The sequence below is a fragment of the Sinohyriopsis cumingii genome, chromosome 2, assembly GCF_028554795.1.
Source record: "Sinohyriopsis cumingii isolate HCF-2022 chromosome 2, ASM2855479v2, whole genome shotgun sequence".
Taxonomy (NCBI): domain Eukaryota; kingdom Metazoa; phylum Mollusca; class Bivalvia; order Unionida; family Unionidae; genus Sinohyriopsis; species Sinohyriopsis cumingii.
In genome coordinates this window covers 130,111,946-130,137,793 of record NC_142962.1, presented here as the reverse complement: position 1 = coordinate 130,137,793, position 25,848 = coordinate 130,111,946, and the positions used below count along the sequence as shown (strand labels likewise).

Below are 25,848 nucleotides of genomic sequence, written 5' to 3'. Positions count from 1 at the left end.
TGGTAAGCCATTCTCTGGCCTTTTACAGGTCATTTTTGAAACCAAGACTAAAAAACTAGTTGATCATTAAAACATCTCTCTAAAACTCCATACTTGTTCAAGGGTCAAGAAATCATGTGCTCTATCTAGTCATGTTTGAATAAGGAAGTCAATATGCAAAAAAATGTATGAATGATTATATATTTCAGCAGTAAAATTTAGTACAGACCATTTCATCTGGAGCTAGTACTGTAACAGCATTCTTATTACTGCTTGCATATATAGTACTGTATATTTTTCCCATTACCATTACAGCACTCTAATAGAGTGATCAGATTTTTCTAATGTAACCAAAAGAGACATGTGACTAAAGAGCAAAATGCTAATCATAACAAGCCCCACACACAAATCTCCTTTCATGAATTAACCAGACACTTATTTAGACAACAAAACACTTTTTATCATGCATGTATTAAGTTAAACAAAGCTATGTAATATTTTTCATTGTTAAAAATAGTATTTATTCAAACATTGCTGTCTCCATCCATTTCCAGTTGGCCCTTGCAGTAGTGGGGGCTAGGCTAGCCACATAACAATTGTCTTACTTTTTTGCTTACTCACTAATATGTTGTCAACTTATTGGTTTCAGCCTGTCCTCTGCCTGGTTAAGCTTGTGTAAACATGTCATCTTATTGGTTTCAGCCTGTCCTCTGCCTGGTTAAGCTTGTGTAAACATGTGTCATTGGCTCACCTGACTAACCGTACCATAGCCCAAGTAAAACTGTGGGGCTATCAGCGGCTCTGGCTAGGCCCAGACCACTGGTCATCTGGTTCAAAACACCCTTTTTTACCACTACTCATATAATAGCATTTAAACATGTATAAACAAGTTAGAATAATTGAACTGTTACTTAAGACACAGGAATGTGCAAAAGGACAACAAAAGTAGGTAAACAAAGTGACATTATGGTAAGTAGCATTCAAGTAGTTTTGGCAAAAGCTACCGGTAGCAGCCCAGTGAAATAGGACAAAATGAGTGTAGGCTGGGGACAAAACACAGCATTCGGATGTAAGGAGTTTTGATATAGCATCCAGGATTGGGAGTCATAAAATTAAATATATATCTCATTACTCTTTTGTAAATGTCATGCTTTTCTTTTGTAATTAAATATTGAGTAACTTTAATGTAGTTATTTTTTATCTTATCAGAAGGGAAGTAATAACAAGAATTTTAAAACTGCCACCATTCTGCCATGTTGGATTTAGATTGGCATAATTCAACATCATAAGAAGTCTTTCAGAGAAAACTTCATGTTGATCTGACCATCTGTTCCAGAAAAGTAGCATTAACAAGATTTTCAAGATGGTCACTATGGTGACAATATTGGATATACCATATTCAAGTACAACAAACTAGACAGCATAAGACTTTGAAAGAAAACGCCATGACAATAAGAAGAATTGATAACCAGATTTTCAAAAGTGCCACTGGGGTAGCCATATTGGATGTCAAAGGGGCACCATTTCATTTTGGAACAACTTGACCTTGAAATGAATGTGTGAAACATTTCATGGCAATCCTCCAAGTAGTTTAGGGGGAGTTACAATAACAAACTTATGCTAACAGATGAAAGACTTACAACAGTCCATCACATAAGCTTCCAACTCTGCACCAACACCACTAAGGAAGTGAGCCTACTATCTGGCAATTCACTATAATATTGTATATTAGCCCTATGTCAACCAGCTCAGCAGACACATATGTATGTCAAGAATCTAACAAAATAGTTCCACATGCCTGACCCATTTATTTCTCTGCTGTCATTATTTGTTAAAGTCAATCCAATATCTGTCTTGACTGTAATATGAAGTAAAATTCCTTGTAAAAAATGTGTTAACATGCATTGTTCCAAACTGTAAAAGTGCTCATGCTGACTGGAGCACTTTCTTTAGCAAGTTCCTCAGTTTTGGATGCAACTTGTTCTTGAACCTGGTCAAGCTCTTCAAGCTCTTCAATTTTAGAGGCAGAGAGCTGACGCATGTAGTCTGTAATCTGATAATGCCTAAATAGAACTGCAATCCCATAATGCCCAAATGGAACTGATTGGTTTTATAAAGCACCAGAACTTTTGAAGTTAGATAAGATCTTCTAGTCTATGACTAGCAGAGCAAAACACTGGTAGGAGTGTCTTGTAAAAAGAGTGAGGTTTAAATTTATGGAAGTCATCAATATGAAAAGGCCTGCTGACAGTGGGTCTCAGAACTGCCTTTCAGTGCAATGTATTCAACAAGACTGGAATTTCATGATCTTTCTTGACTAAGAGGTCAATGGGTGTGCAAGCTTAATAAGAGACCACTGACTGTGCAGGTGGTAGTGGACAGAAAAAAAATATTAAGGACAGCAGCCAGACGACTTCTTTGACTGATGCATGGAAGGCTGTCTTCTCTTGCTATCATCAGATTGAGAAATAAAGACTGTCCTTGTGAATTGTGAATTTTCAAACTCAGAAGATTGGAGTGATGGATGAGACTCCTCTGATGAGATGACTGAACTGGTGAAGCAGATTATATATAGCTGATGATGAGCAAAACGGGTATCCATCCAGGTTGGGACATGTGTATCATCAATGGTCAGGACCGGTGTGGAACATCCATTAATGTGGCATTGCCATAGCTGGTATTGAGTCGTGTCCAGTGCTAGCCCATGATACTTTCATGTGCTCTGTACTGAGTAGCATGAGACAGTTCACTGATTCTGGTGCCAGTTATACAAGGCACTTGGGGCTGAGCCAGAGTTGAAAATGGTGTAACTGGGAGCTAGACCCTATCTGTGTGTTCAAGCCACGACTTTGTATACTGGAAAATAGATCACCATATCCAGTCCATGAAGTCATTGGCATAGACTGAGCCTGGGCTTGCTCACTGATGGCCTGTAGCAGTCCCATACTACTGAAGATGCACACTGTGAAAGTAATCAGTGCCAAATCCTGTCCATACATCACTGGAGTAAATGTGCATGCTCTATCAGGCTTTATGTATCTGTGGAGAGCCTCAGAAGATGTGCCCATATTAAGAATGGGTACATTTTTTTTAAAATCTATTTTGCCCCAAAACTTGGTTTCTTCTTTAAAAGTATTACCCAATTATAATACATCAGGAGAATAGGTCAAGGTGGAGGGAGTTACATCCCCTTGCTCCCAAGACGGCCCAATCTCATGTCCCTTAATGACTGCAAAGCAGTGTCAATCTCAATAGAGATAAAGACTAGAGCTACTATATATCGATGTGGCTGAAAAAAGCAAGCTTGAAAAATTCCCACCGTTATTCATGCAAAGCCAGTAGAAGTGATGCGGATATGTCATCGTTAAGTTGTTGAACTGGAATGTAACATGTTGTGCTGCTGCTACAGGTCCCACTCAGCTCTTTGGAATGAAAGGTTTCTTATGAAAAAGCTAGAGAAAGTGATCACTGCTCTCCACCCTTCAGCTTGAATAATGTCAGCAAGGAAAGAGTTATTTTCGAATTCTATGCCAGTGATGACTGCCTAACCATGTGAGCTGATATGCACCAAGCACTTCTTTTGGGGTTATTTACATTCAGCCAATAACCCCTTGTAATCAGGATAATGGAGTTTGAGCAGAGATATCCTTTCCTTTTCTCAATGGCAGACCTGCCAACCCAGACAAGTCCATTTCAGTAAGGCAGTTGATTTTTTTCCTGTAAGTTTGACCAGTTTTCAGTAAGGTGAAAAAAATATCATAATCTGCTAATGTAAAGCTGGAAAACGGAATTAAAAGTATTCAAAACATGCAACAAATATAAACATTATATTCAACTGAAAAGTTTGTAAAGTATGCATAAACCTTTATTTACCACATATACAGTAGCACAAACTTTAGTTCCAAACCCTATGAAGCTCAATGGTTTGTTGCTATCTCTCAACTTGACATAATTCTTGTAAATTCTTTTTCATATCACATGATGATGGCAATCATATCTCCTGCCACAAGTCATACTCAAATTGGCACGTGATGTCCAATAAACGTACTTGTGCCTCTTCCAGCTTTTATTCACAAGAATCTGAATATTCCTTTTTATTCTTCAGTGTTGATTATTAACACTTTTCAAGATGCTTATTTTCCCATTCATCTTAAACATGCATCCCTTGCTGGACGCCATTAAAAAAAAAATATTCTACAATCAACAATTTGATCATGTTGATGCTTCACATGAACAAATAGGTGCAGTTTAAAGAGTCCAATGTGCTGCTGTAAAGTTAGTCAGGTTTCCTGACTAATTCCACCTTATTCTAAAACGAAACCCAGATCCAAATCAAACACAGAGTTTTCGGCAATGATCATTTTTTTAAAGTGGTTTTTGCTTTTATACTGCAATTCCGTATTTTAAGAGTAATTTTCATAAGACTTACAGCAAAATCGTAAGGGTTGGCAGGTCTGCAATGGTAGAAACAAATGAGATCTCCCTCTTCTCAAAGACTCAGCTCACTTCAGATACCACTTCCAAGTTCTTATGGGGTCCAGTGGACACCATGGAGATGAAGGATCCAACAAGTAACATGGTTTCACAACAAAGAACTGATTCCATGTCAGTACAAGTCTGTTCAAGCAATGAAAGCAGTTACCATCATAAGTGAAACGGAACCATACAAATAGAATTGCAGATATTTGTATTGACTGGCATTGCATGTAATACAGACCTGCCAACCCTGACTAGTCCATCTCAGTAAGGCAGTTGAATTTTTACCCTAAGATTGACCAGTTTTCAGCAAGGATGTAACAAAATATCAATAACTGCTATTGTAAAGCTGGAAAATGTAATTAAAAGTTCATTGCATCGATGATAATCATTATGTTCAACTGAAAAGTTTGTAATGTACGTGTAGATTTTATTTATCAATAGTACAGTTGCACAAATTTTAATGCCAAACCCTATGCAGCTCAATGACTTGTTGCTATCTCTCAACTTGACATAATTCTTTTAAATTCTTTTCCGTTTCACATGATGATGGCAATTATATCTCCCGCCATGAGACATACTCAAATTGGCATGTGATGTCCAATAAACGTAATTGTGTCCTTTCCAGCTTTTATTCACAAGAATATGAATACTCCTTTTTATTCTTCTGTGCTGATTATTGACACTTTTCTAGAAGCTTATTTTCCCTTTTTCTTAAACATGCATCGCTTTCTAGACGCCATTTTAAAAATTATATAATCAACAGTTTGATCATGCAGACGCTTCGCATGAACAAATAGGTGCAGTTTAAAGCATCTGAGGTGCTGCTGTAAAGTTAGTCTGGTTCCCTGACTAATTTCAATAATACCAAGACGAAACCCGAATCAAAATAAAACATGGATGAACCAATTATCCAGAATTTTCGGCAACGATAATTTTTCCACATTTTTTGCTAGTATGACGTAAGTTCATATTTTAAGGGTAATTTTTGAAAGACTTATGGCAAAATCGTAAGATTTGGCAGGTCTGGTAATATAACAGATTCTTCCTTCAGAACTGGAGTTTGGACAAGGTCCAGGACTGGCTGGCATCTGGTTCCACAGTCCAGAACAGTCTATCCTGTGAAAAATGATGATGGAAGGTCTATGGCTGGTCCAGATGGGCTGCCATAACATACTGGCACTGGCCTTTCAGATTGTGCCAAGAAGGTCTATTCTGGTTGAAACGGCAAGAGTGACAGCAGGTTCTATGATCCTGGATACAATGGATTATTTGAACTGTGTATGAAAAACTAACCCATGATCAAATGAAGATATTGTGCACTTGGCTCATGAGGTTAGGACAGTTGCCATGAACATAGTACTCGAGTGCAAGTTTGCCTTAACAGACGTAGTATTAGCCTTGGAATGGATGACAGAGATGACTTTCTCTAGTTTTCACCTCTGCAATCTTTCATCACAAATGGCCCAGTTTTGAATTATAGCAGCTGCACAACAGGCTAAATGGATTTGTGGGAAGAATTCTAACCCAGTCAGCTTCATCTGGGCATATGGAGTCGCCACTTCTGCCTGTATATATCTCTTGAGTTGGAAGCCGCAGATACCTTAGGAGACCAGATATGACCCTTCTCCTGGGTAACGGGATATAACGCTCTTGATATCTTACCTATTTTCCAAAGGTATTATAATAAATAATCAGGTAACACATTTGAAAAAAAAACTAATTTATAAAGTAAAATGTTTCTTCAGTAATGCTTCTCCCTTATGGATGCACCCTCACAATTTTCCCAATTACATCCCACTGATGGACCATGCATTCTGGTCTAGCAGTAACTGACATATGATAAGGATTTGGCACCAATCCCTAAACATTAGAGCAGATCAATCGAGTCCGACTACCACCTATGTTGGCAGACAACTTTTGAAATTTTTATAAATAAGTTAACTTGGGAGGAAAGGATTTGCATGGCTTAGGTATTATGACTGGGTAACACAAGAAATCAATGAATGTTTTTTACTTTAACAGTGCTGAGACAATTTAAATTATCCACTAAACAAAGACAGTAACTTTTAAGCTACAGTAGATTAACAACTCTTGAATTTGACTTTTGACAAAAATTATCCAAGATGGATTAACTGCTCCTGTTCTTTGATCAAAAAGATCTTGTAATATATGTATTGCAAATACTGATACAAATCCACAAACCTGAAAAGAACCCTGATGAGCTATAAATTTGGAATGATTGTGAATTTCCTCTCCGACAGAACTGTCAAAAGTAAGATTGTAAGGCACAGATAGACCCATAGGGGGACTACTACTACTGTTAGCCAGGGGAAATAACTGGGAGACTGCTGGAGTGCTATGCAGTTCTGACTTTACATCATGATCAAATATATGAGGAGACATGTCAGGGAGGTATGAAGCTTCCTTCCCTACACTGGTTATTGGAGATTGGAAATTGATGCCATCCGATTCCAAACACTTTATGTTCTGTCTGTCTTGTGATCCTGTCCATATTTGTTTGTCTACATGCTCTTTAAATATGTCATTTGAAAAAGTCTTTTCTGATGAATACAAAATTTCTGCTTGAAGTGGAGTATAAAATCTAGAATCTGAGGTTTCTGCTGTCAAATCTGGTTTAACCATGTGTCCTTCAGGCTTAGGAGAATAAATCAAACTATCCTTTTTGGAATCAAACTCTTGTACAAATTTTTTAGATTCTATATCATGTAATGGTATAGCTAAGTCCTGCCTACAGAAATCCTTCTGCTTGAGCAAAACATCAAATTCTCCATCAGGAAGAGAAAAATTCTCAACTGAGTTCTTTCTCTTCCCTTCATCTACTAGGTATTGGAAAACTGAGGATATGATTAACTGGTTCTTGCTTTTTCGCATGCTTTTCCTGGTATAACTAGATAAACTGTCTGAAGTTTGGCTGTTTTGTGACCCAAGGCTGGATGTGCTCTGTGAACCTGACCTCTGACTTGACAAAACTGCTATGCGCAGAGACTGTCGTTTTTTGGCACAAGGTTCAGACATTTGTCCTGAGAATTTCTTCTTGCCCTTCCGAGTCCCTTGTCCCATATTAAAATCAAGCTGTCTATCTGACCATTGAGAATCTGGAATTAAATCTGAAGAGTGACTTTCTGCATAGTCCAAACAGGCAGATAAAGCTGGACTGCTATTAATTACTGTAACACAATTCTGGTCTTGTAAGGTAAACCCACCATCTTGATTGATAATCTGTGAACTTGCTGAACTTCCAAGTACATGAGGTGACCTAGCTCTCTTCACAGCTGGTATGTGTTTGTATTTCAGTCCTTGTTTTTCAGATGTACAAGAGACATCTGGAGGCATATTTTTCAACCTATCTGATTCATGCTCACTATATATTTCCTTGTCTGAAATTTGGGAACCAGGCTGATTATCATCAAAACCAACAATTTGTGAATTGGCTGATTTCTGTGTCACATGGAGTTTGGTGTCAATTACTGATTCAACAAAAGCTTCACATGGTTTGACTGAGTCTAAACTTTGTGTTTGTCTTGCATTCATTGCCTCTCCAATGGATGAAAAGCCGCTTCTATGAATACTTTGTACATTTTTACCCATACATCTGTCTGGCCTATCACAGCCAGTTTTAGAATGCTCCTTTGCATTTCCTCTAGAGTCAGGTGTGTTTTTGTCAAGTAAAGTCTCTGGATTCATCATCGTTGGAACAGAGTTTATTTCACCAGACTGTACATTCATGTGCTGACTTTCAGGATTCTTTACTACATGCTGAGTAAATTCAATTTGATTACAAATTTTCCAACTACTTTGATTGTCCCTCTCCAAAAAGTTGCCACTGATCTCATATCTGACTGATGAAACGTCTGGTGAGGTGCTATATATATCTTTTTTATTCATCTTTTCCTGTAACAATGTGAGTGTACTAAGTTTGCATTTCTGCTTAAGAGGCCTACAAGGTAAGTCTTTCCCAATAGATTCAGATTTTGCTTTGTTTTCCTGCTTATCTCCTCTACATATCAGCTCTTGAGTCTTTTCCTGCAAGTTTACAACCTGCTGAACCTCAGCATCAATGGTCCTAATTAAGCCTGGAACTAACTCATCCCCTCTAATAGATGGAGCCACTGCAGAGGAAATACCTTCTGTACAGCTAGTTTCACAGGCCTGCTCTCTCAACTTGCGATGGACATGAGCTCTAGCCTTGGCAGCACGGTATGATTTCTGAAATATACAACATAAAATGGCAATGAAAGGTGGCATGTTATGTAACTTTCAAGCTAATTTACTTCACCTGTGAAAAAGACTCGATAGTGTTCCTTAAATGGTATGCCTAATTAAATATATAAGAGGGAAGATTTAAAACTCATTGTTCCACATAACGGCAAAGCTGCCAACCCCTCAGTACAAAATACTAACTGCTTATGACAAAAATACTGATTTTCAGGAACAAAAATGCTGATTTGTAAAACATTTTTGCATATGTAATTATGTACAATATCTAAAGCCATCAGTAAAGTAGAACAGTAACTTATTTCATATTATTGATGCATATGTTGCACTCTTGCACCTTCTGAATATGCACCCTGTTCCATTTGGGTGCCAATTCAAAAGGTGCAAGAAATCAACACTATCACTCAGACATAGGCCATTTATATAAACCTAAGCCTTTTCCACACCTTGTTTTTTTTCTTCTTCAATCATTATCGATTCCAATATACCATCTTTCATTAATGATCTGAATTCTGTGTGATTTCCTTACTGAACTGTTTTTTTTTACTATTACGCAAGTAATCCTTTGCAATTTTACTGTCTGAATAAAGTGTGCAAAATAAATTGCCAGCAACACTAGTAACTGAAGAGAAAGGTTCGTTTTTAAAAGAACTTTGAATTACATTAAGGTTCTTTCTGACATTTATAAATGTTGCAAGTTCAGGCTGAGTTGCTGATGATGTAGCAAAGCTGATGTTTATTAGCTTTTTCATGCTGTTTTATGTCATGGGCACCTCGATGCCCAATGGCAAAATTACATTACACACTATGCAGAACAAAAAGTTTTCTCCTTTCACACATCTAAACATGATGGCATAATTACTTTCTAGTTCTGTTGTTTTCTTTGCTGGAGAAAATTCTGAATCATCTGCTTTCTTTTTCAACATGACTAGCAGTTCATTCTTACAAAGATGAAATACAGTGACAGTGGCAACTGCTTTGAAACAGAAAATTGCAAGGAAATTTTAATTTAATTTTTTAATTATAAAAAAACAGCTTTTTAACAGGAAAAACATACCCCCATATTCAGGTTCAAAATACGGGACAAATATAGTAAGAACGGAACACTTGGCAGCTATGTAACATGCACCCCAACTCCAGATCAAATATTTCAGAACCACTGTAATTATGATTTTAATGAAACAGTACTGATCCAGATCTGTTGGTATATCATGAGTAAGATGTGGGTCTATGCCAAACACAGACAATGAAGGGTCAGATGTGGGTCTATGCAATACACAAATGTGGTAATATGCTATTCACAAATGTGGGAATATGCCATACACAGATGTGGATCTATGCCATACACAGAAGTTTGTCTATGCTATACAAAGGTGTGGATTTATTCTATGCCATACAAGATGGGGGTCTATGCTATACAAAGATGTGGGTCTATGCCATACACAGATGCACGTCTATGCTGTACACAGTTAGGCATGCATTAAACAAGATCAAACCGAATGGGACTGTTCAACATGATATATGATTGGTAATATATTGGTTAAGTACATCAGTAAGACACTATACATGTAGTAATTAAAATGCTGAGTCTGACTGCTCCAGCAGGAAATGGTTGATTTGGTTTTTGCTTGGATGCCATAAGTCCGTATTTTAAGGTAATTTTCATAAGACTTACAGCAAATCATGAGTTGGCAGGTCTGAGCATGGTCTCCAGCTGATAAAGGTTCATTGTGTTCAACAAGAAAACTGACAAACAATGCTTCAGCGTTGGTAGCTTATAGGTCTTCCATTGAGAGCTGAAATCTGCTGAGAGTTCTTAATTTTCCCAACCTCTATATGCTTTTTACTACCAATGTGCTTCCTCACATCATCTCTGCCACCATGCCCAATGCTAAAATTTCTGGCACACTGCAAGCAAAAAGCATGATGTATATCGGTGTTTGATGGCAGAATGTGCGGTCCATTTTTGGTATATTCCAAACTTCACATTTTGTGCAATACATTTCTTTTTCCTTGTTGGTGAAGACATTTTCAAGATGCAATGCCAAATGGCAATTCTAATCAGTGTTTGCGGCGCATGCTCAGAGCAAAATTCCTCTTAGGCCTCAGTTTCTCTCAAAAGCAGATTATAGATTAAAATACGATAAAATGCCTGCTACCGATCCAACTGTACCAATCAGCTATAGTTCCACTAATATCGCGACTAGCAGTAGTACCAGATCATTACGGCAACTGCCGATATCACGACTAGCACTTAACAAGAAATATTTTATTAAAGATTTAAAATAATTGAGAATTGAGGAATTTGTGATTTTTTGCATGTGGCATGAATTGTGAATCACTGAAAATGTCGCAAAATTCACGCCAAAATAGTGCGGGTTGGCAGCTATGTCTCTCCCTCAATAAATTGCACACAATGGGGTCCAAAAACATAGACCACACTATAAGCTAGGGCACAAGATACCAAAGGACTTCTGAAAAATCAGAGTTATGCCATCCCCACTGGACAAAACTGCAGGGGGTGGGGAGAATCTGGTCTGTTCAATGGCTGAATACACGTTTTAAAACCACTTTCAGAAAATTTGTCAATAAAGCACATTTTGTAATGAAGTTACTTGTTATTCTGTATAAATTACATTTATTTTCAAGATGCCCAACATCTAAAAGATCATTAATATTATTTCAACTGGTTCAACAACCTGTACATGTATGCAAAAACATTTGTGCATTACATCACTGAATTTTGTTGTTGATTAGTCTGGTTCCTTGCTTATTATATTACAGAAAATTTCAAAGAATGGATCTAAAAGTAGGGTAGCAGACTAAATGTTGATACACAATGAAACAAGATTAATTTGTTCCAAAACTTAGCAACATTTATTTCATGTAACAATATTCAACATCAAAACAAAATTTGTGTACTTTACAGTTAGCAAAATATTGATGCCATGATTTTATTGCAATATTTGTGAAACATCTTCTCATCCTTGATAATATCTCTAAATGCAAATTCAGGACTTTGCTGAAACTCACTTGTGGAGCAATGATCCATATCTGTGAAACAAAGCTCTTTATTTGACAAAATGTTAATTTTGCTTGGTTGTGTTGCTATCATTCACCACATTTATGACTGAGTAGGTTAATTTAAGTTTGTCTAATTATATTAAGTACACAATAATATTTATAAGAGTGTTTGATTGATCAAATGAATTGGGTTCATGACCAGGTCCGCTAAATCTACGCATGTAGAATTTGCATGACTTTTATTCCATATCCTTCATTTGATACAAAAGATGCAATAAACATGATAATACAAAGGAAGTCAGCTTTTATTTCAGTGCAACAATACAAAATTGGCTCCGATGGCCTAGTGGTTAGAGTGTCCGCCTCAGATGTGGGAGGTCGTTGGTTTCAATCCCTGGCCGAGTCATACCAAAGACTTACAAAAATGGTACTAACAGCTGCCTCGCTTGGCACTCAGCATTAAGAGATTAGTGTTAGGACTACTCAACCTGGTGTCAGGATAATGTGACTGGGTGGGACATCATGCTACATGTCAGCAACATGATGCCCCAGTGCTAGGCATCACTATAAACTGCCGCACTGCAGAAATTGTAGTGATATGACTGAAAAGCTAAGTAAAAAATTCCAATCACACACACAATACAACAAATACCTCCATAAGTCAGATATCAAAACATGGTCATGAGTATTAAGTACTCAGAAAAACACCCACGGACATAGCTCTTCAGGTAGATTGAAACATTTTGTTTGAATACAAGAGGGCACATTGCATTTATGATCATTAAACTAAAACCTAACTAACTGATAGAACTAAAAATACAAATTTCACTAGATAAAAAATGTATTTAATTGGTTCTTATTTATGAACGTACTGCCTCTAGTAGGTGCAAGCAACATTTTTATTGATTGCAATTTTGAATATCGTTACTTACAGCATACTAAGAAAATCGTTTGGAAAGAAAATGTTAAAAAAAGTATAACATATGATTAAAAGTTGACAATTTCATAATGCTGATTCAAATTTGCAAGTCCTATTTAACGTTTTCAAATGATACAATGAGCAATATATCAAAGTTTAGTTACAAATTGTGATCCTGACTTTTAATAGGGGAGAGTTAGGACGCGATTTATTGAGGAAGTGGTGTAGTCTGTGTCGATATAAAGCTGAATACAACAGTCAAAATCAAATCATGACAAAGTAGTCTGTGTCAATGTAAAGTTGAATATGACAGCAGACATCCAATCATGACAAAGTAGTCTGTGTTAATGCAATGCAATCCAATCATGACAAAGTAGTCTGTGTTAATGTAAAGCTGAATATGACAGCAGACATCCAATCATGACAAAGTAGTCTGTGTTAATGCAATGCAATCCAATCATGACAAAGTAGTCTGTGTTAATGTAAAGCTGAATATAACAGCAGACATCCAATCATGACAAAGTAGTCTGTGTTAATGCAATGCAATCCAATCATGACAAAGTAGTCTGTGTTAATGTAAAGCTGAATATAACAGCAGACATCCAATCATGACAAAGTAGTCTGTGTTAATGCAATGCAATCCAATCATGACAAAGTAGTCTGTGTTAATGCAATGCAATCCAATCATGACAAAGTAGTCTGTGTTAATGCAATGAAATCCAATCATGACAAAGTAGTCTGTGTTAATGTAAAGCTGAATATAACAGCTGAAATCCAATCATGACAAAGTAGTCTGTGTTAATGTTAAGCTGAATATGACAGCAGACATCCAATCATGACAAAGTAGTCTGTGTTAATGCAATGCAATCCAATCATGACAAAGTAGTCTGTGTTAATGTAAAGCTGAATATAACAGCTGAAATCCAATCATGACAAAGTAGTCTGTGTTAATGCAATGCAATCCAATCATGACAAAGTAGTCTGTGTTAATGTAAAGCTGAATATAACAGCTGAAATCCAATCATGACAAAGTAGTCTGTGTTAATATAAAGCTGAATATGACAGCAGACATCCAATCATGACAAAGTAGTCTGTGTTAATGCAATGCAATCCAATCATGACAAAGTAGTCTGTGTTAATGTAAAGCTGAATATAACAGCTGAAATCCAATCATGACAAAGTAGTCTGTGTTAATGCAATGCAATCCAATCATGACAAAGTAGTCTGTGTTAATGTAAAGCTGAATATAACAGCTGAAATCCAATCATGACAAAGTAGTCTGTGTTAATGCAATGCAATCCAATCATGACAAAGTAGTCTGTGTTAATGTAAAGCTGAATATAACAGCTGAAATCCAATCATGACAAAGTAGTGTGTCAATGTAAAGCTCAATATGACTTTTGAAATCCAATCATGACAACAAGAGATTAGTCACAAGCTACATCTCTTGCAGGCCTAAATTTTGCCACAAATTTCTTTGTAGCAAATGGTCCCCATAAGAAATGTATTAGTTCTGCTAAATCTTCACTAGTCCTTCCCAAAAACAATGTTAAACTCACATCCTGACAACCCTTTTTATTTCTTAAATACCACGCCCATTTATTCAGAAGTACAAATCTCACTTTAGCAATCCACCAAGGCTATTTCAGTACAATTTCATAAGAAAAACAATGACTGACTCCCCAGAAATCAAGTGTAAAAAATATACTTAGTAAACATTTAATCAGAACCTCATCATCTGGAAAGAAATTAACTTAAAACGAGAAAAAGACAGAGACCTCATTCACCTTTGACATTGCCTATCAAAACTCCACAGGAAGGGGTTTTTAAGCAGTATCCAGTATGTTACAAAGGTAGGTGAGTAGATTACTCATTATGACAGTATTAGAATTGTGCAGGTTTTCACAACAAATAAGAACCTTCAAAAGAAATGGGTGTCTCTGTGATTGCTAATCTTTAAACATGGAAAGGTTAATCATAACACAGATTTTGATGACCATGGCAGATGTGGCACATATGACTGGTTTACAGTCTTTGATATGTAACTTTACATAATAAATGTAACAGGGAGCCCTGGGTGATCTAAGGTGCTTGCCTTTACAGATCACTGACATCACACCCCTATCCACAAAGGTCTGAGTCGCAGCTCTGTCAATGTGGGCATGTTAGAAATCTTGCCAGTTCTTGTGATTCAGTGACAGTGTTATTCTGGTTCTTCCACCAATAATACTGGTTGCCATGAAAACCCTATAGTTTACTGAAAAAGAGTGTGTAACCAACAAGACCACACACAAATAATAAATCTAATAAAACAAAGATTTATGAAGCCTCATTCTGAAATATAATAAATTAAAATCCTAATTGATCTAACCATCAACTGAATTTCAAGTACTTATGCAATTACCACTGAGAGAATTTTGACATCACACAATCATACAGATATTCAAAAATTACCTATGATACTGTAAATAAACACTGACTGTTGACAAATGAATCTTTGCTAGCCACCGGATTTTAAAATTACGAATGCTACTAGTCTGACAAGAAATTTACTAACTCCGGCTAGCAGACTGTCACAAGTACTTTACAGGTGGAATGAAAATAAAAGAATAGAAAGAAGAGATACACACAGATAACCTCAGATCCATCTATCATGATATGATGAGACAACACTGAAGTACAGCCCTGCCAGGGGATACGACAGAAATGCAAAATGCATCAATATTTGTGCTTCCATATTTGTGGTGCTTTTTTGGAAATAGGCACTTTCGTGAATTAATCTACATGTGAATTTGAACCAGTACTTACTGCAAGCTTCTTTTCTGTTCTGGCCATATCCTTTTTGATCCTGGCCAGCCTTTCCAGCAACTGAAATTAAACAAACTATACGTAATTACCACAGATAAACAAAATCATATAGAAAATAGGTTCCTTCCATATCAAAATGACAAAACTATTTGAATTTTGTTTAAAGATAGTGTATAAAACCAGCTGGGGTTTTCTGTATGGGTCATTGAAACATATAAAACACATAACCCATCATCTGTAGCATATCTCCAGTGTCCCAGATAACTTTTGTAGCTATTGGGTATTGTATAAATAAAATTAAAATTGAGTGAAGTTAAATGTTACAAAACAACCTGCATCTTTTTCAGGTTACATTTTTTTAAAAGTTATTACCGGTACTAAAATTAACTAATTTAATTTGTTCTTTTCTGTCACACTGATTGACGTGTTTTGACAGGTATTTTAATTACTTTCAACCAAAGAAGTGATTGTCTCTGCCAATCATGTTTTAGGTGAATTTCCATTGGGTTTTTTTCCTAGATGATTTAATAGTTGCTAATTCAACAGATTTATCAATTATATCTGAGAGAATACTTCTTATTACTGATATTAATGGTGGACTGTTATCAAGAAATATAAATTGTTTAAATTTTTGACAAAAATTCAGCCTTTGCAGAATTTTAAGCATGTCTATTATTATGTATTATGTGAACACATGGTTTTAAACAATAACTGACCAAGAAGGCACCATGATAAAATGTGCTTTTTTGTTTTTTTCAACAAAAATGCAGGACAAAAAAATTGACTGAAAGCTTATATCAGCTAACTGTTTACACAAAGATACACATCAAAACATTAATGTTATGAGTGAATGATAAAATGTTTGTGTATCTGGTATGCATACTGGAAGAAAAAAACTGGACATTTTACCATTTTAACTGAGCAAAATATATAGCTACACCATTTATATGCAACATTCATCTCCTTTCAATATCAGCAAACCTTCTTCAAAGTCTGGTACTAGTATGTGATATAAGTAAATTCAATTTACTGAGTGTCCGCCTTGGATGCGGGAGGTCATGGGTTCAATCCCTGGCCGAGTGATACCGAAGGCTTATAAAAAATGATACTAAAAACTTCCTCACTTGGTGCTCAGCATTAAGAGGTTAGGTTAGGACTGGTTGACCTAGTGTCAGGAAAATGTGACTGGGTGAGTCATGATGCTACATGTCTGCAGCATGATGCCCCAGTGCTAGACATTACTATAAACTGCCACCCTGCAGACATCATAGTGATATGACTGAATTTTTTTTTAAAGCTACATTGAAAAATCCAAATTAAACACAAATCACTGCTTCAGAGTTCCCAATTTTTAATGTGACCCCAGTTTTGATGCCATTTTTGGGGCTTATTTTACAGTCTGAACCCCATTTCTGATGCTAGTGGGGATTTCTGAATCTCAGTCTTGCACCCCTCAGGGATACACTGGTCACAAGATTTAATATTTATCCAATATTTCTCAAAAATGTGAAAAAATAGCTGATTAAGACCTCACTTTTAAATTTCTGAAAGGTACCAAGTTAATAACACTAGATTCTTGGTAGGATACTCAGGACTGAAATAACAACATCTGGTAAATGCAAAAAGTTCACTATAAAAGTTAGTCAGCTTATACTTGTTGTAATTCTGATTTTCTGATCATGCAAGCTTTGTTTTTGACCATACGGCCTTTTAAACACACTTAACCAATTACCCATTAATTCACATAATCTAGATTTCAACAACAATGCTAAAAACAAGTCTCAACATTAAATCTTGAGCAAAAGTCTTACTAACAGGAGCTGTCAGAGAGACAGCCATGTTTGCCTGATGCTGATGTCAGTAGGAAATCAAAAAATGATAATTGAGAAGCAGTGGTAGCTCAAATGAATTGGTAAAGCATTGGACTCATGATTTCTGGGTCATGTGTTTGATACCCACCCAGATCAGACCACGTCAGCTGCCATAGTGTGTCCTTGGGAAAGTCACTTTGGTCACATTTCCTCAACATAATATAACCCATAATGTGTTAAAAGTGCTACTAAAACAAACTTTTAAAACAATTAAAATTAGAAAACATACAAAACGATAGTGATTAGAAATCACATGCGCATTCAACAATGTATTATAGGCAAACAAAGTCTCTGTGACCTCTTTTCCCTTGGGGAAAGACACTCCAATGTAAAGAACACCATAACATCCATGCAGATATGATGCCTAAAGCTATAGATCAGCTTGGAGAACAAAATGTTTACAGTGGTATTAACCTGTAGTTAATAATGTAATTAGTGTAAAAAAGTAAACATCACCATAACCACCTTTCACCTGGAGCAATTAATAACAATGCAAAGAATACCCTAGCCAAGTTCTAAAAGCTGGGAATCTGCCAGTAAAACACATCTTTTACACTGGAGTTAACCTGTAAATAATACATATTTTTATAAACAAGTAGGTTACTGAAACCTACCTTCTCCAAAAGCTTGAGACCTGCCTCAAAGACACACTCATTTGAATAAAAAGTAGATCCCTGTGACCTACTTTCATCCATTAAATACAAAACAAAGAACACCCTTACTAAGTGTCAAATATAATGCCTAAACCTTGCAGCAGGGGCAGTAAAACAAAGCTTTGCTAGGCTAGAATTGCAAGGATTCATGACTTTTTACCACTATGAGGCCAAGCAATGTTCCAAGGAGAAATGGTTTAGAAAACTCCAAATTGTAATTTTTACTGACTGGAATAAGGTTGAAGCAGATGATGTTACATATATATATATATATATATATATATATATATATATATATATATATATATATATATATATATATATATATATATTACAATTACTCTTAGTTTTATCTTAATTAACACCACCAATTGCTGTTATCTTCGACCACTAACTCCCCATTTGATTGATTCTATTATCAATATCTAAGGTGATCAAATTATTAGAGCCTGTCAACCTAAAATTTTAAATGGTTATTAAATATTCCGGTACACTGCCCTAAGGATGCATTACTTAAATTGCCACCTGAAGTGCTATTAAAACTGAAAGTATGTCTGTACATGCAGCTAGTAGGGGTATGGGTACTGCATGGGTTAGTTATTGCTACACATCATCAGTACAAATTGCTTTTCACAAATAATGGACACTGGCAGTGCAAATAACTTTCTGTAGATGAGGTACATTACTGGCTATGCAAACAGTTCTTACAGATGGGGTACATGACACAGCACACGAAACTGCTGAGAGCCTGATGCCAGCTGATTTCACTGCAGACCGGGGAAAAAGTTAGTAGCAAGTTCATCTAGCCAGTTAGATATTTGTACATACCAATTAAATTTAATGTACAAATTGTATACTTTATATGATTAAAAGAAATAATAGAAACCAAGTGAGAAAAAAAACATGGTGAATTGTTTCTGATCATCAATTATGAATTGGGTCAGATGAGAATATTGATAACTCGCATGTAGACTGCATTCAGTAGATGCTTATAATTCCAAATAAAAGCTTTTCTGCATCTAAGTGATGTCACATCTATTTCCTAATGTCAACATGTTAAGTTACTTGGATATCTAGAGGACTCGGTACTAATTCAACTGCCATAATAGTAAACCTTTGGAAACACCATGATATTAAAACTAAATAACTTAAAATTTAAGGACTCTCATGATCAAACCAACATTTTGTAATACAGACACTGTCACCCATCCTTTATTCAGACTTCTGTGTGGAGAAAGTCATATGTCCCACATCATTTTTTTTATCTACATATATTTGAAATCAGTTTTCAATTCCATCAATTAAACAGTGTCTCTGCTTTTTCAGTAATGAATAGGATAAGTTATCAAAAGATTCTTTTTACTAAAAGAGTTGACTTTTTATTATCAACCAACCATGATCAGCTAAACCCATATATACTCTTTAATCTTCACCCATTTCAAGACTAGTTTCTATTCTTCTATATAATTAGCACCATTAGTCCTGAAAGCCATTAAAAACCAAACACAAGCAACAACAAAAAAATTAAATAAAAAAGGAATACAACACAATTAAACAAAAAACAATGTTTTAAAAATAGTTGGGTTACTGAATACGCTTGGACTATGATAAAAATCAGTATGCATGATATGACCATGATAATACTGCTAACTGTTCAGCTGCTTTATGTTGATGTGGATGCATGTGATCCAGTTCCAGTTCCAGCAACCACTGATGGAACTTGTCTTTCTGCAGATCTAATTTTATAGGTAGCTTTAATTATGACACCACAGCATCAATGATCATGTGTGGGTCTAGTTCTTATAGTCATTGATGACAATTCAGTGGATGAGGATCCTGATTCTTACTGAGACTGGTCATCAACAGCAGCAGCAAATTTTGATGTGGCTATGTAAGGATCTGGATCATCATTGTCCTGGTCAGTAAATAGTGAACATGTTATGCTCAACTTAATAAAATTTAATAAATTTGACATCTGATATAAATGTCTTGTGTTTTCTTTAAATTCCATGTTTTATTACATATATAACCTTACGAAGGAATAATATTTATGTCTACGTGCATTTATATGTACCAATGAGCCATTTCTTACATTTTGTTTTCTTGTATCTTAAATGTAGGACCAATTGGTTATAGACAGGGCCAGTAGCATTTTCAGGCTGCAAGCCCTCTGGTATTGCAGGATTCTTTTGCAAGTTTCACACTAATGGGCATAAAATGTCCACTCATACACAATGTCGGCTGAGAAAAATTCAGTGTCATGTACAATGACAAGAAAAACTGATGCCGGTCAAGTTAAAGTTCCAAGTCACTTACCCTGTTGGGCAAGTAGCCAACAGACTGTATGATTCACTACAAGGATATTTCTTGGCATGCTTTGGACCCAATTCACAAAACTGAATTAAAATAATAAATCTACTTAATGTAGCAACTTTATTCATAGGATTAATTCAGAAATGATACAAATTACTATCACAACTTTATATAAACCAATCAAATTAATTACAAAATAATCTCATCATTTTAAAACATCCTACATTTTTTATTCACTTCCTTGATTTTTACCAGCTGTAATTTCTGTGAACTGTCACTTTGTCATAGCATGTACTCAAATACTAGTTTGGTTCATATGCATTTTTAAATGTAATGACATGAAGTATAAATTAATGGTGGATCAGCAGTTCCTGCACTTCCATTTAGAAAAAACAGAATCAGATCCTTTACATGATTTATAAAAACGTAAATTAAAATAAAACATGAAGAATACAACATATCAAGAATATCTAGTAGTAAGAACTGTATATTGAAATCTATTTGGAACTATGACATTTATTTAAATGTGCCACTTAATTAAATTCTTAACAATGCATTGTGCAGTTAATTGTGTTTCTGTATCTGTAAACTTGTACATGATATATATGTTCTTATATGTTTACAATGTTTTTACTTTATATCTATATTTTAATTTAGATGTATGGACTATGTAGTCTGAAATAAAAGAAATCTTATCTTGCTAGAGCACATAGCAACAACAAATTGTGAATATAGACAAGAATACATGTAAAAATATTTATTATGTTGTGTACATGTTATATTTTTAATCTTCATTGTATGCATTGACGGTCTATTATTTACTTCACAATGAGCATGTTTTCGCTTGGAAACTTCTGACTGGGTCTGTTTTGACTTGGTAACCAGCTGCATTGTCGATGAATCTACTAAGATTTGTCTCCCTTGTATCATTTCCAGCCGATGTAAATACTACAAGCGGCACAATTCGTTGTGTTTCTATAATAAAAAAAAATTAAAAAGTACTCTTTCCAATGTTTTCTTGTGATTTGGGGTATTTTTCCTTAATTTACATCATAATTTTGATGGATTTGGGCAGGTGTTGGATGAATCGTGTAGTCGAAATTGAATTTTTTTTTTTTAACCCAGGCTTTGAAGTTTAAGTCTTTCCCAGTTGAATTACATGTGTACATATAAAGAGCCAAATAACTAGTTTTGCCAAGAACTATTTAGTACTGGAAGATCACATCAAAACCGACACGAGCAGTGACTTGCGCCTCTGAGTAATAACCAATAAGCTGAATCAGAACCAAAGTTGTGAATCAGACATTGACATATTCGACAGTACTGTAGTTAAGACTAAACAGTTCAGTTGATCTATACAACTTTTTAAAATTAAATCTGAAAAGGTATACATATATAATCAAAAAATTTATGTATTTCCATTACATCTTTTTTGTCCATTTTCAAGCCAAAAATAGTGCAGATCAAGAAGAGCTCAAAATAGCGTGCTAATCCCTATCCGAACTACCCGCTCTTCGCTTGTGCAATTCATTGAATACTTCCGGATTTAATCTTCCGTCATGCGCACAACAAAGTTACAGAAAATCGACCATGGAGGAAAACAATGTGTACATCGTTAATTTAGGGGCCTCTTCATTATATTACTTGACAGTATAAATTTAAAATATATGGGATAAGGAAAAGACTAATTAGTCCGTTTTTATGCGATTTACGGATCTCAGATTTCTAATCAACCATGGGCTAGACAGTAACACCTTTAAGAAAATTTGTGCTGTGGTGGAACTGCGATGAGTTTTCGTTCGCCTCGCATGGGGGCAGGGTCTCCCAAGAGCTATGATTACATGTTAAAGTTTCTCTTGGTAGGGGACAGTGATGTAGGAAAGGAGGAACTTCTTAGTGGGATGGATAATGGTTCTTCAGAGTCGCCATTCGGCTTCTCCAACTGTGGTGAGTACACCATCAGAATCAACTCTGCTCAATAAAGACTGTAAATAGTTGTTAACGAATCCGCATGGGGATTTCTGAAAGTTAATTATACGACTTATGTAATTACATAATGTATTTTGGCCACATGATTGCAAATGATTAAAGACAAAATTATACCGTATAATTCATTCGGACGATTTGTAGTATCAGAATTACATTATGGTACCACAGGGCATGATATTTTTGTTTCAGGCTTACCTGAAAATAAGAAAATGTAATAGAAAATACATAAACATGGAGTTTCTTCGACTTTGACAATTGAGAGTCAAGGACTTCTGGCACCAAAACTGGCGAGACCAAATAAAAATTAGGGAGTCCCAACCCAGTGTCTGAATTAAATGTGTGAAGGGTTTTAGTTGTATTGCACAAAAAGAGAGAGATATTTTCTGTATGTCCATCGGAGAGGCAGAGAAATGATTAAAATAATGCTGATGTATTTGCATGACAGTTGTGTACCTTAACTGAGAAAGACTATTTACATGGCAGCTTTGTACCTCTTCTGTACAGGCTTCACACAGCTGCATTGTATATAATTTATGCAAAGCTATTTGTACTGCAACAACATAGCTGACCTGCAAAATATACTCATTTCTGCAACAAATTACCTTTAAATCCTTATTTTTAAGTCATTTTTGTGAACAATTTTATAATGCTACTGCTTCACCTCCTGTAGAAATTCAGAGGTCTCACTAGGATTTTAAAACTAGGAGTCCAGGACTCCTATTTTGGGAAAACAAGGAGTCCCACCAGTAAAAGTTGCAGTCCCTTCCCAGAAGCATATTGGGTATACCTGAAGTGGTTATATTTCCAAATGAGAAGATCCAGTGGTTGCAATTGAGTTTAATTTTCTACCTTCTTTACACCACTACATATAGCTCATGTTTGTTCATTAGTATGAGACTGAATTATGTCAGGCCAAGGAAAGGTCTTATACAAGCACTCAGCTAGGCATCACACTTTCTTATGTTTGGCTACTGTTCAGTGCTAACTATCACTTCTTGCAACTTTAGCACTCTTCTTTATCTCCGTCAGTTTGAATATAATTTTTGCACTTTCTTAAACATTGCTACAAAATGACAGTGAGAAAGATTTATAAATTGTTTGAAACAACCCCTGTAACATATACATGAGAGCACATACAAAGTGTTTTCATTCTATGCTGTTTGCCTGAATTTCATTGTTGCAGATAACAGATTGTAACTATTGAGCATTAAAGTTAATATAGGAATTACCTAGACCCTCCTTTCCAACTGAATCAGCACCACCAATAACAAATATGGCATCATGCATAATATGGAGGTGCATCTGTTTTGAGAAAGAGGGATGTTCTTGACATAATTACTCAATTTCTAGCTTCATTTCAATAATCAACCAATAGGATTGCAAATTTATGGTTTTAATATTTGCATACTTGCAGACATACATCATGTATTGGTTAAATGTTATTTGGTTTACTATTTATTCCTATTTTTACAAAAATGAGTGATGTCAGAAAACAACGTTGACCTTACAGCATTTTTCAGATTCCACAGCATTGCTTTGCCCCTTAAGTTTCAGACCTACTCAGTTTTTTTTTTAGGCTAAATCTTCAGTCACATAATATTTATATTTTGCATTCAATGATTTACATGAACATAATCTAATGAAGAGGTACTTCCTTGATACAGCTTTTGATACATGTCACCAAAGTAGGTGTTGCTTGCTAAAATTACAACTTGTGAGATTTCTTTGACAGGTGTTTATTTGGTAATAAAAGGCCATAATCTCTAACAGTGAACTATCAGGAGGACTTTGTTCCAAGCACGATTGATGTCCTGAACATGCAGCACCAATAGTGGCATTTATGATATGTTGTTTATGTAATGACAGGAGGCTCCATATATACTGGATATCAAACAGTTAAATCAAAAACAATAAGTATTCTCAAATCATTCTCAAAGTCAAATTCATAAGTAGTTTGATGTGTGTCACAGATTTGAAGGTGACAGGGTTCCCATATGGGTCTGGAATTCAGGAAAAGGTCTAAAATTTGAAATATGCCTTTCCAAATTTTAAAAATATCTTGAAAAATTCAAAGCGACTAAAAAGTCTGAAAATGTCTTTAAATTTCCATCATTACAACCATATTAGCCAGAAACTGATAATGTGATTGCTGGTTTTGTTTGTTTGGGAGTGGTTTTACAATACAGATTTGGAGTTCATAAGGGGTCTGGAAATTGTTATTTTTTGGTCTGGAAAAGATTCGGAATCTTTTTCAGTTTGTAGCAGGAACTCTGAGGTGAGCCTATGAGATCAAGAAACCTTGAGTTAAATAAAAATCATTTCCATCTTGCTTCATTTCTTTCTCTCTCTCTCTCTCTCTCTCTCTCTCTCTCTCTCTCTCATAAAAATGTAGCTGTTTCCAAAATCTCTTCTACCTTTCCATTTATCTGCCAGTATACTGTATGTCTGCTCTTGCTCTATCAACAATATCTGCATCCTAATTCTTTCAGATCTACATTTCTATGTGTATTATTTACTTGTATATTTTGACATAACTTGAAGTTGAACTATCAGTATATGGCTGTAAGGTGCCAACAGAGATAAAGGGAATACAAGTTTCAATTACTGTAATTTGAATTATGTTTTAGGATATTATGTTTGGGACAAACTAAGATTATCCAGGGGCAAGTTCAATTTTTCAGTCAGCTTGCCCAGGATAAGCTGACTTTGTAAAATTTGTAAATCCTTGTATGACCACCACAGCAGCCATCCAGAAAATATTTTTATACTCCAAAGCCATATTGATATGAGGTTTTCAGCAAATGACTTCTTATGTTTACTTGGTCATAAATGAAAATGGTGCTGATCTTGAGTCTAATATGGCTGTCATAGTGTCCTTCTTGAAAGTCGTGTTATAACTATAGCTCCAGAATGAATGGTTATATCATCATGTAGTTTCCACTAAAAGACTATTTTATAGTGTTTTGTGTTGATCATAAATTAAAATGGTGCTCTTCTGGCATTCATTATTTGGCCAGCTTGAAAATCTTGTAACTATTTACTTGAGGCTGAATCATTTTGACATGGGTTTTCAGCAGAAGAATTATTATGGCTGCTTGGTCCTAAATGAAAATGACCAACCCTCAATGTGGCCACCATGATGGCAATCTTGTAAACTTTGTTATCTCTACTCCCAAATGGATTTCTAAAGCAACTTATGGTTTTCATCATTAGACTTCTTAAGATACCTACCAGGTAGTTGGTCCTAAATGTAAATGATGCCAGTCATAAATACAGTTTGTCAGCTTACATGCCTGTCATGAAAATCTTGTCACTAATACCCCTTAATTGATGATCACTGTATCTTGAAATTTTGACCAAAAGACTTCTATTGATGTCTACTTTGTCCTAAAATAAAATGATGCCAATCTGACATCCAGTATGTCCACCAGAGCAGCTTATTTGAAAATCTTGTTGAAGAATATCAGAGATGACTTGGACACACAGAACTTAAAAGGAAGAATCAGTCTTTTATTGAATTCCTGAAGTTTTTTTCACCATTAGAGTGTCAGTCCTTCACGGGACTCTTATTTTTGAT

At 35.5% G+C, this 25,848-nt stretch overlaps 2 protein-coding genes across 2 annotated transcripts in view; one reads left to right on the top strand and one right to left on the bottom strand.

The window, feature by feature from the left end:
- The window catches only part of LOC149805832 (uncharacterized), a 44,432-nt gene extending 22,640 nt beyond the window's left edge, over positions 1 to 21,792 (bottom strand). Inside the window, exons 1-3 of the mRNA XM_089936891.1 lie at positions 21,708 to 21,792; positions 15,446 to 15,505; positions 6,661 to 8,685 (exon numbers count right to left, since the gene is read on the bottom strand). Coding sequence (XP_089793017.1) covers positions 6,661 to 8,685; positions 15,446 to 15,505; positions 21,708 to 21,722 — 2,100 coding nt within the window. The 5' untranslated portion in view covers positions 21,723 to 21,792. The remainder of the gene's footprint in view (positions 1 to 6,660; positions 8,686 to 15,445; positions 15,506 to 21,707) is intronic.
- A 74-nt stretch (positions 21,793 to 21,866) lies between these two features.
- Positions 21,867 to 25,848, top strand: part of LOC149805831 (ras-related protein Rab-40C-like) — a 41,263-nt gene continuing 37,281 nt past the window's right edge. The window contains exon 1 of the mRNA XM_089950545.1: positions 21,867 to 22,229. Coding sequence (XP_089806671.1) covers positions 22,070 to 22,229 — 160 coding nt within the window. The 5' untranslated portion in view covers positions 21,867 to 22,069. The remainder of the gene's footprint in view (positions 22,230 to 25,848) is intronic.